Source organism: Olea europaea, chromosome 10, assembly GCF_002742605.1.
Source record: "Olea europaea var. sylvestris chromosome 10, O_europaea_v1, whole genome shotgun sequence".
In the NCBI taxonomy this organism is placed as follows: domain Eukaryota; kingdom Viridiplantae; phylum Streptophyta; class Magnoliopsida; order Lamiales; family Oleaceae; genus Olea; species Olea europaea.
The window spans coordinates 23,935,122-23,947,159 of NC_036246.1; the positions used below are offsets into that span (position 1 = coordinate 23,935,122).

Below are 12,038 nucleotides of genomic sequence, written 5' to 3' on the forward strand. Positions count from 1 at the left end.
GCTTATGTGCATGGCTAGGCACTGAAATGCATGCCTGTGATTAATTATAAAAAATCCTCAACAAGAAATCTAGATATTTAATTGCATTACCAATTATCAATTATACCTTCCCTGTAGGCTAAGGATAATGTCACTTTCTGTCTACATTTCTTACTAAGTTCTGGATTAGGCACTGCATAGTAACATTCTTTTCTTTATCTCCACAACTAAACTTCAGACATTAGTTTATCATCTTTGACCCAGTTATTAATTTTCATGCTTCTCTCTTCTTTCCCCCTCTTCAATAATTTCGTTTCATGTTCTTTGTTTCCTACATCAATAGTGTTACAACATAAAGATGTAGCCCATGACAGAAAACTCAACAGGGCATGGGCATAATAATTTGTTACTATAAAAGTCAAACTGAATTCAGAAATGCTTGACAAGAAATAATCTGTCTATACCATTTATTGAAGTTTCAAAATACTAGCTAGCTGATAAAGGCAAAAGTTAACACATAGTTAACATGTTCATACAGATGAATGAAATTCAGCAACTCTACTAGTGGGCTAATGAGAAAATATAAACTTTAGATGCTGAAATGTATCTATATAAAAGAAAAAGACCTTGTGAGTTGTGATCCCTGGTCAAGGAATTTATTTGGTTGCCCCGTCAAAGTACTGCCATTTAATCTCCACAATTGGAGGCAATGATCTGGCAAGCTGACACTATAATAACTAATGCTGTAGATCCAACAGTTTATGGTGCTACTATGCCATTTTGGAGTGCATTATCAGCTCTGGTAAAAGCCCTTGAAAGAACATGTTCCCACTTCTGACTCCTTCCATTCACATCATTGTTTTGCCTCTCCCATTCCTCTGCTACAAAGTCATGAAGTCTGGCTGTACAATAGTTACTTACCAGCACACCTTTCAGATAAGATAAAAAGGGTACTGAATTTGATATAACCTCTGATAGGAGTGGAGATGTATGCAAATATTTTCCCAAAATGATGCAAAATTTCCACAACAAAAAGGTCTTCGTCATAAAACTGTTCCAAAAGTGATTGTGAAAACTGAAAAGTTGCAAGATATTGATCTTCCTTCTAGGAAAGAGGAATCTTCACACTAATCATGTTTCCATTTTTTATTCAACTAGAGTATAAAAACCCCTAAAGTTCTCTAATTGTCACATCTCACAGAAATTTGAGCACTTGTATTCAAATAGTTGATTATTATTTGGGCCGGCCATTTACCTCCACATTGTTACCCACGACAACACTTAATCTATTTAGGAAAATATAATTGTCGATATATGCCTATGACCTAGGGGGAACACGGTTTGGTTTGGGCGGTTTGTATTATATTTTCAACTCAAACCATTTCATGCGGTTTGGAATTAAACCAACCCAAACCATTTTATTTTTCAAACCAAACCATTATTTCCGGTTTGATTCGGTTTTAATCCATGGTTTTTCCATCGACGTTATAGTAATATGTTTAAAACAAGTTAACATATAAATTTAAATGAGAACCAGTAATGTTAAATATTAAATTACATTCATATTTGTTTAAAATTCGATATATAAACAAAAAGACAAAAATATAGTATTAAGTTAGTATTTAGCAACAAGCACTCCACTCAAACTTTTACGAGCAATAATATCATAGTAAGTACAAGAGTACTAACCTCTCATTTGATAAAAATTGGATCAATATCCCCCATTGTAACACATGATTCGACTTCTGTATAATATGCAAATATCAAAATATTTATTAGTCCTTAAGAATAATTTTAACAAGAAACTAAGAAACAATATGCATAAAAATGTCAAAATTGATAATAGAAAACAAATGTCGCCTTCTATAGCTTTCTCCGAGTCATTTAATGCCTCTACCTCATCCAAATATTGACAAAGCACTATAGTTTCATTGCTGCTATGCAACCAATTCTTCGTGCATATTAAGGCATCAACCATCTGTGCACTCAATGAACTCCTAAATGAGTCAAGAATCCGACTACTCATGGAAAATGCCGACTCTGAAGCGACCGTGGATATTTGAATTGCTAATAAATCTTTGGCAATTTTGGAGACAATTTTATACTTGTGCTCATTCAATTTCCACCATACTAATATGTCAAATTTGGGATTGGTCAAATCTTCACAACGATCAAACAAATAATCAACCAAATCATTCTTCTCAGATTGCATGTTTTGCGTAAGTTTAGCTTTAAAAATAGAAGGAATCTTTTTAGAAGGACCAAAAGAAGGCTGTGAAGGACTTGGACTACTATTTTTGGTACTCTCCTTTGATGAAGCCAATGGTGGAGTGATCGGCATTGCCATTTCTTCATAGCATGCATACAACCTGTGGAGTGTCTCTTCAACTCTTTTTAACAACATTTTTACAATTTTTACATCATAAATTAGTTCAAACCCGACTTTAAGAAGTTCTAACTTGCACCTTGGGTCAAGAACTGTTGCTACGAACAACAACTGATTAAACCTTTCAACATTGCCCCAATACTTATCATATTTTTTCCACATACTAATTGCCACGGATCCCATCAAAGTGTTAGACTCTTTAGCTAATTCATTCAACTCTCCATGAATTTCACATATTTCTTGAAAGAAAGAGTTAGAAGTTACATACTTCGAGCCACTAAATTTTAAATTCATTTCATAGAAACTCCTCAAGAACCTAACAAATACTTCTACTCAATCCCAATCGACATGTGTTGGTGGTCCATTTATATTTCTTCCATCGAATCTGTTTTCATTAAAATAGTTTGTGTAGTTTCCATCGCTTTTCAAACCAACAAATGCTTTTTTAAACTTCGTAGCAGCTTGCAATATCAAGTATGTGGAATTCCATCTAGTTGTGACATCCAAACACAACAAAGCTCGTGACTCAATATTTTCTTCCTTGCAACTCTCCTTGAACCTTTTTAGTCGTTCTGGAGAAGATCTTACAAACCTCACTGCATTACGAATAGCTAAAATAGCATAGCTTATTTCTTTCAAGTCATCACAAGCAATAAGATTGAGTATATGAGCACAACACTTCATATGAAGCATTTCTCCACCCAGTACTAGACCATTCTTCTTCTCTTTAAAGTAACTCTTCAATCTCAATAATGCTATATCGTTGGAAGAGGCATTATCAACAGTCACACAAAAAATCTTATTAATTCCCTAGTCTTTCATACAAGAAATCAACTCATTTCCCACCATAGCTCCCTTATGGCTAGGGACTTGAATGAAACTTATAATCCTTTTTTGAAGTATCCAATCATTATCAACCCAATGAGCAGTTAAACACAAATAACTAACATTTTGTATTGACGTCCAACAATCAGTGGTCAAACAAACTCTATGTTGACTCGACTCTTTCTTTAATTTCTTCTTCTCAGTTAGGAACAAATTATATATATCTCTTGCTACCGTCATTCTTGAAGGAAATACAAATTTTGGGAAAAAAATATCTTGTATAAGACTGAGAACCTTCATCTTCCACATGTCTAAAAGGTAACTCGGACAATATAAAGGACCTTGTAATCTGTTTTCTAACCTCTCTTTGAACAAACTTGACAGATTCTTCATGCCTATCAATATCCTTAGAATGCTCACCAGTTTTAAACATACTATAACCTGTCATTCTCTTTTGCTTCTTGTCCTGAACACTCTATGATACTTCTTGCACAAATGCGTGATATGATTCCACAATGTACTAGTTCCGCAGTTTTTTGCATGATGCTTATATGTTTGTCCACAATAATTACATTCTGTCTTCTCATCTTCTCGAATTTTAAAGTGATCCCGCACCTTAGACCTTTTGTTTTCCTTTTTACCTTTTCCATCCATTTTCATATATTCAGGATCATCCTCTAATGGAATTGCATTATCAACTTCTTCAAAAGTTGGATCCATATCTGAAATATGTGATGTAAATATTAAAATTATTTTATTGAAATTAAACAATTAACAATATTTACCATACCAATAATGTATAATGCATGCAAATAGACAACAAACAACACAACAAACATCTCAAAACTACAACTAGTTGGACCGGGAAGCAGGTATTAGCAGTTTTAAAAAACCTTTTAAGTCCCAAAACTTGTCCATTAGTTACCCATATAATAACCCGTCTGGCCTGATGACTTTTCCCTAAAATAGAATATCAAAACAGAGAATATAGGCCTAAGAACTTTAGCAAGAATCGGAAGTTTAAAACATATTCCATACAGTAATGCTATAGCCAATGAGCACGTTTCACACAATAATCAACATTATGGGACCATACACCCCAATTTCAGGACCCCTAGACACAATCTTGTTTGATTGAATCCACTAATAGTCTAATATGTTACAGAAAATTAAAATAAGATTATACCCACCAAATATATAATTAGTTAACAAGATTAGGTTGCCTTTTACAGTTCTCCTTGTTGAAAAAATGAATAAAGGGAAACGGTAAAACTGGTTTAACTGGATTTCGGTTCAAGCGAACTTAGAGATCTTAATACTAATAAATTTACTTACGAAAAGGTCGACAAGCGGAGGTTGAAAATAGGTCGATGGGCTAGCAGAGGACAGAGGTTGTGTCGGCAAGTGTCAGGTGACAGCGAGCACAGCAGGTCCGGTAGCAGCGTACAATGAAGATAGGGTTTTGTTTGCACTTTGCAATTGTTTGCTAAATTGCTAATAGCAGGAATGTGTGGCTAGGTGTGCTGTACAATCAGACAGGTTAATGGGATTGTTATATGGGCTTGGATATTCTTAATTCTAATGGGCCAATTTATTAAAAAAAATACGAAAGCAAATAATAATAATAATAATAAATAAATAAATAAATTCTAAAAAATTATACTTTAATAAAAATTTATATATGATAATTTACAATTCGTAAAAAAAATTAATTAAAAAGTGTGGTTCGGTATGGTTTTGTGTGGTTTTTAAAATTTGAAATTTAAACCAAACCATTTTGATACGGTTTGAGAGGAAAAAAAATCGTGGGTCCACGACCAAACCAACGACTTCAGTTCGGTTTGCGATTTTGTAATTTTTTTGTGCAGCCCTACTATGAGCATTGATTACAGAATATCTGAAGATATGCACAACTATAGATGCAACAGAAATGAGATACCAGCTAGACTTTTAGAGAGTTCAACAATAGTTACTATAAAATAGGAGAGAATCTTCAGTGGGGTGGGTGCACCATCCACGTCGTGCCACCGCCAAATGTCGAGACGCCACCTCGACGAGTGACCCACACACCTCGGTTGGTGTGTGGTGGGCCACCCGCCGAGGTGACTCAACCTGATAAGGCGATCGCACCATGCCCTATTGAAGTTTTTTTCATGAAATAGAAGTGGTGATGGTGGCAAAAATGGGAAGAAAACACAGAAAGAAATGTTAGGAGCCAAATTTATGACATAATGAAAAAATAAATAAATAAATAACAAACCCAAAACAATGTCCGCTAGGTCTTTAATCAAATGTCTAAGACACTTTAAATGAATGACTAAATTATCCCCACAAGCATTAAATGAAATATCGAAATAGCCCCTCATAAGTTCAAAACTAAATATGTAACACTGTAGCACGGACACTTCAATTAAGATAGCGTGTCTGTTTCCGACATGTGTCGATATCAACACTTTTCAGACACTTTATCATAAATATTTTTCATTTTTTATTAAAAATATTATATATTTTTAACTCAAGATTATTAGTAAATAACAAATAGGTATTCGTATTTAAAATATTTAAACAAGAAAAATTAATAACAAGTATAAAATTAAATTTATACTATATAAATGAAGAATTTTAAAGAATTTAATCAATGTGTCAGCGACGTGTCGTGACGGTACTTTTTTGAGAAATTGCGTTTCGACGCATCTGACCGTATCATGTCGGATATACGTGTTCGTGTTAGTGCATCGTAGATAGGTAACCGCAGACATAATTAAAAGAAGTAAAACAACAACAGAAGTACCCGGTCTGGAAAAGGCAGCGTTCATGTCTTCTCTGTTTCCCCTGTAGTGTCCCTATGTGCGTGCCTTCGGGTGATTGACACTGCTCATAGAATGCTTGGGCTTGGTGGCTGCATCAAGTAGGTGTGACTAGTAACTTGAAAAAAGAAAAGTTGAATAACACATTCCCAACTCATAAAATTTCCATCATCTCCAATGTCTTTCAAATGCTTCTGCATTTCCCAAAAGGTTCCCTCAACCATTCACCTCAAACCACCCTCTTAATTGTAAAGAAACAAAGATTCTTCCGTCTTCCTTAGTTACCTTCAATAAGGTAACCTTACGTAGATACATCTATTTCCTTTTCTTTTCTTTTATTGTTTGCTATTGTAATTTTAATGTGTATTTCATTTGATTTGATTTTATAATGTTTTATTTAATTTTTTAAAGTTGAAGAAATTAGTTAGGGTTTAATAGGATTCTCATTAATATATTTTATATATGTGTATATGTTAATTAATTCGCGCAAAACTTGGTATATAAACTTAATTTCCTATGCGTGTATATGTCTCTCCTCTAGCGGCTTCGGTTTTCTATGTATATGTATAGATAATAAAGGTAGCAGGTAATTCTAGGTGTATATATTGGCTCTGTGTTTTCCCCGAATAGCTACCGATAGCAACAACCTTCATTTTCTTCTTCTTTTGCTCAGTTTCTGCGTGTATATCTATATAAAATAATGGCAGTCGGCCAATGTTTTACTTTCAAGTGGACTATCTTATGTATACGTGTAATCCTCCTTTTCCAGCCTCCAATGTGTGTAAAAATGTGTAATATTGGCTGTCCCTCTTTTTCTGTAGGTGTGTATATGTAACATATTCTTGACTACCTCCAAATATGTGTGTAAAGTATATTATATGGGTTGCCTTCCTTTTTTTCTCCAGCATGTACATGTTTATCCATCAATATAACCTAACCGAAATTGTTGACTCCAATTCAAAGCCATTAACCTCGCCTCATATAAACCTATATAGATTATTTATGATGCAGTTGCACTATTAATGTGCAGATCAGTTTGTGCACGATGAGAAGATAATTTCGGATACATGAGAATTGCCATCTTATCCTTATTTTCAAGTTGAAGGCTAAATGCGTGGAAAATAAATTAGTTGTAAACATTACTATTTACTTTTTTGTGTTACACACATACACATGAATAGAACACACATCTACAAACAGCTCCATACTATCTTTAAAAGAAAACTAAATTTGAAATTGAACTTTGTGATCACGCATTAGATGCTAATGTATTCACAGATCTTAGTCATCATTTCAAATGTAGTTCTAATTTCAATGTATTGTATTCCGTTGAATTTGTATGCAATGCTTTATGAGTACCTATTCAATTAGATAGCAAGCATCTTCAATGGTTACTTGGTTTTTATTTTTTTTCCTGCAGCCTTTTTTTAGTTGTTTTTTTTTCTTACGTTCTCCTAATACTTTTTTATGTGTTTTTTGTAATTTGTAGATGACTTCCTCACATTGATACAAAGTACTAGAGGAAGATTGCATCCCGACGCAGGTTTCACAAGTCAACAACACGAAATACATAACAGTTGTCCTCGATAAACTCAATGCATAACAAAAGCATATGGTCAAGGAAAGTTGCATAGGATATGTTGCCAAATTGTCGAAGCTAAAACATATGGGCAATTAATTCATGAAATGGTGAATAGATTCAAGGTAAACCAAATGAATGCACAATTTAGACTGCCTGAGTTTGCATTAATCATCAGGTTGAAGTGTGGTGAAGTATCGAAAGGTGAGAATTCGAACAATATCCTAGAAAAAACCAGACTATGGGATAATTTGTTTACCCATAGAGATCGGATAATGTGTACTGACCTAGAGAATGTTTTCCTAAAATATGCCCAACCTAATGACTGTTTCAAACTTGGGTTGGCACCTCAATTGCAGAAACCAAAATATGGGGATACATCCTGAAACTCTCTCCATTTTGGATAACTTGGATTTCTTCAATACCTACCCATGGATAACAGCATGTTTCAAACTTCATGTCAACTCAATTCTTTGTGGATGGGGGAGAACGGCAGACTTGGCAAAGGTCACGACTATGGCCGAATGTCTTACACGTTGTACGATTTTCCTCTTGTTGTTCATGTACACATAATTCGTATTTTCATTTCATTTTTTCTTGTCCCACGTTATGTCCACTCTGTATGTAGTAACTTTCATTCTATTTTTCATGAAGTTGTAGGTGTGCGAGGCTATCCCAGAGTTGGGAGCTCGATTCGCAACAAAGACGCGTGACGATGTTCCGAGGATGTTGCGATGGACTGTTACAAGACAGCCTTAGTCCAAAACATATTTAGACTTCTTCGAGAAGACACATGTGAGCATCTTGCATATAAAGTTCCTGTTACAATTTTAGAATGGCTAATATTTCATTTTGACGATTTTGTCTTTCCCTTGTAGGTGAACTTGTGGGCGACGTTGCGCGCTACTGCTGTAAAAGAATTGTAGCCTTATGTTGCTGGTTTGGTTGCTTTACCAGACAAAGTAGACCAAGCTCTGAACAACCTCGTTTAGTCAACAGAAATATAGAATTGCCTATCAGAAGGTGAAGTTATGCACAATGTGAACAACAATTAAGGACAAAAGTCTCAGAGAGGCAACACGACTAGAGTTTGTCTTGAGATTTGCATCCCGTTCAAGATGGAGATGAAGACCATGGTGACCCAATCATTGACCTGCCATCTTTTTCTACCTCATGCCATCGAGCACCGGTGAGGTCCGTGTCTTTAGATGAGATCAGATCTTTCTTGAATGAACAAAGAAAGGCCTTTGAGAGTAGGTTAGGAGAGTTTGGAAAATGATATGGGGGTCCATGTGTACGATTTGAGGCAGCCTATGATTGATGAGGTCAATGTGATCCGACATAGGCTTGATGGAGTGGCTATTGACATTAGGGGACACAATGTCGTCGATAAATATGGTAGATTTCAGGACTACTGCAATGGAGATGTGCCCCTCCATGATGGTAATGATCACAATTTGACGCCACATACGAAAGTGGACACACAGCATCCAAAAGATGCAACCAAAGCAGTTGACTGCCAGACTAATAATGTGTTTAGAATGTTTACGGCTTGGGTTGGATTCGAAATGTCGGTGGATGTTGCTTCAGATAGTGTAATAGACGTTACAAACACTGTACCTATAGTTGCTATCTCCATCGATGCTCTACCGATTGATGATGCCATCATTGTTGAACCGTTGAAGATTGCTGATCTCCCCTACATAGACCTCGATCATCAAGACTCAAGATGCCTAATGCAAACACGAAGACACCATTCACACAATCGGGTCACAAGAGAGGTAAGAAGGATGTGTAATATATGTACACTGCAATTTTTGTATTTTTGTTCATGGTACGGACTGGCTGTCCAACATTTTGTAGATGCAAATCATGGTTTATATGTTAGTGACATGTTTGGAAGGTTGTATGATGAAAATAGTTTATAACTTTATTATTTCCTATAGTTGACTTGCATTGCGCACTAGTAAAAATTCGACTATTTAGGGATGCAAATAACATCTATTTTTTTCAATCGAAAAACACTATAGACTGCATTTGGTTGTAATGACTTCGGTTGCTGTTTAAAATAGTAATTGTTTTGTACTTGGTTGTCCATGGTTTGTAAATATTCTTGATGGAGATTCGTATGTTGTTAGAGAGTGAAAATATTTTACTAACGTGCATTCTTACGATTAGGTAACCGTTGATTAGATTTCACAAATTGTTGCCATATACCGTGTTCATTGCTTTATTTTGTTCTTCTCATAGTCGAACTGTCATTCTAGACAAATAAAATATAAGTGCCGAGAAATGCAAGTATTTAATATCGAGAACTACACGTCAAATGTCAAGATTCTAATGAAATGTCAAGAAATAATATGTTTCGGTTGAAATGTCGTTCTATACAAATGTAATGTCAAGTGTCGAGATTGGCAGGCATTTAGTTCGAGAACTACATGTTAAATGTCAAGAAATGAATGAAATGTCGAGAAATATCTTGTTTCAATATAAATGTTAACGCTACACGTATTTTTGTAGAGCATAAAAATTTGCTACTCATTAATTCAATTAGTTTCAATAATATGTGAACATGTGCATGATTATGTATGTGAAATTAAATTAAAGAATTAAAAGAAAATATAAATTATGTATTTTAAAGCCCTTATCTATGACAATAGAAGAAAAAATCTTTCATTCCTTATCTTACTCATGCAAGGAAAATTTGATTAACTCGGTTAACTTTAATAAATTAAAGAAATATGTCAACAATTTTTTTATTGGTAAATATAAAATTTTATAGATAAAAACTTTAGTAGAAGTTACTAGACAAGGTAAATAGAGGTTCATATAAAAATTGATAAAATTTGAACTAAAAAAATATTATTTATATCACAAAACCAAAAGAATTAAAAAGAATTTTAAATCAAACAAAAAATTATTTAAAATATGAAGGAAAAAGAAATTTTCAAGCAATATAATAAATTAAACAAAAGAAAGTTACAAAAATTAAATAAAGAACATATAAATAATATTTAATTAGAATTGAAAAAAGTAAGTTTTAGAATAAAGAGAAAAGAGATAAAAATGAATTATAAATCGAAAAAAAATTATTTTTCATATGAACAAAAAATAAATAAATAAGGAACGGAGTGATGAAGAGAAACTTCCCCATATTACTGAGAGATTTCTCCATGTTATGGAGAAGTTTTTTCCATAACACAGAGAGACTTCTCCATATATGGAGAATTTCTCTCCATAAAACGGAAAGAATTTCTCTATGTTATGGAAAAGATTTTTCCTCCTCCATTTATTATTTTTTAATTTACTTTTATATAATAATTTTTTTATTTAAAATTCTTTTTAATTCTTTTCTTTTTATGATAAAACTTAATTTTTTCAATTTTAATTAAATAATATTTATATATTTTTTATTTAATTTTTTAACTTTCTTTTGTTTGACACAGAATGAAATCTTGAGAATAGATATTTGAACGGTCAACTTTGGAGTTATTTAGTTTACAAACATCGATAACGACATTTCAAATGTCGAAAACATGATGAAATTTCAAGAAATATATGGAATATCAAAATAAACACGGTCAAAATATGAGAGTTGGTTTGAGTTCTTGTAATGCAATTACGCCTCTAACTATGCTTTACATATATATATATATATTAGAAAATTTTGATTAACTCGGTTAACTTTAATAAATTAAAGAAATTGATACTATGTCAAAAAGTTCCAATTATCGCAACACAACAAGTGATAATATTGATGTGTAAAAAAACCACTGATATATACACATAATGTGTCAAAAACTCGAACATTATCACAACACAACAATTGTATATATCGATGTGTAAAATAACAAATTATATATATACATAATGTGTCAAAAAGATTCAATTATCACAACACGACAAGCAACAATATTGATATGTAAAAAAGCCATTGATATATATACATAATCTGTCAAAAACATTCAATTATCACAATACAACAAAATTCATTCTAACATTCACCCCTTTCCACACATTTAGCTAAGACTTCTCGCATGCACTCACTTTCACACTTTCATCTAGAATCTCCTTCTCACATTCACTCCATATCCACACATTCACTCTCATCCACACATTTAGCTAGAGTTCATTCTCAGATTCATTCACTCTCCACACGTTTAACTAAAGTCTCATTCTCACATTCACTCTCAAACACATTTAGCTAGAAAGATTTTTACACATTCAGTCGAAAAAGGTGCTCATTTAATCGAAAAAGATAAGCAATTCAAAATTTGTGTTCAAATTCTGTGCTAATTTAGTCGAAAAATAAGAATTTCGTCAGAAACATGTCTTCGTGACACGGAAATCCAATTTAGTCAAAAAAGACATGTCTCCGTCACACGTAGGTACACGTCTCCGTGTCACGGAGACCCATGTCTCTGTTTTTTTTTTTTTTTTTTTTTTTTTTTTTTCCCCCCCC

General features: G+C 33.5%; 1 protein-coding gene across 4 annotated transcripts; it reads right to left on the reverse strand.

The window, feature by feature from the left end:
- Positions 1–418: 418 nt before the first annotated feature.
- LOC111401571 (zinc finger BED domain-containing protein RICESLEEPER 1-like) lies at positions 419–4,695 on the reverse strand. Of its 4 annotated transcripts, XM_023029369.1 has the most exons (4): positions 4,526–4,695; positions 1,877–3,912; positions 1,669–1,724; positions 419–908 (listed from the first exon to the last, which is right to left on the reverse strand). In XM_023029369.1, exons 2-4 carry the CDS (start codon positions 2,657–2,659, stop codon positions 893–895), a joined length of 855 nt encoding a protein of 284 aa, XP_022885137.1. In that variant the 5' UTR covers positions 2,660–3,912; positions 4,526–4,695; the 3' UTR covers positions 419–892. The 4 variants fall into 4 exon arrangements, 3 of the variants coding, with proteins under 3 accessions (XP_022885137.1, XP_022885136.1, XP_022885135.1); XR_002704057.1 differs by lacking the exon at positions 1,877–3,912; XM_023029368.1 differs by having other exon boundaries at positions 419–1,724.
- Positions 4,696–12,038: the final 7,343 nt, after the last annotated feature.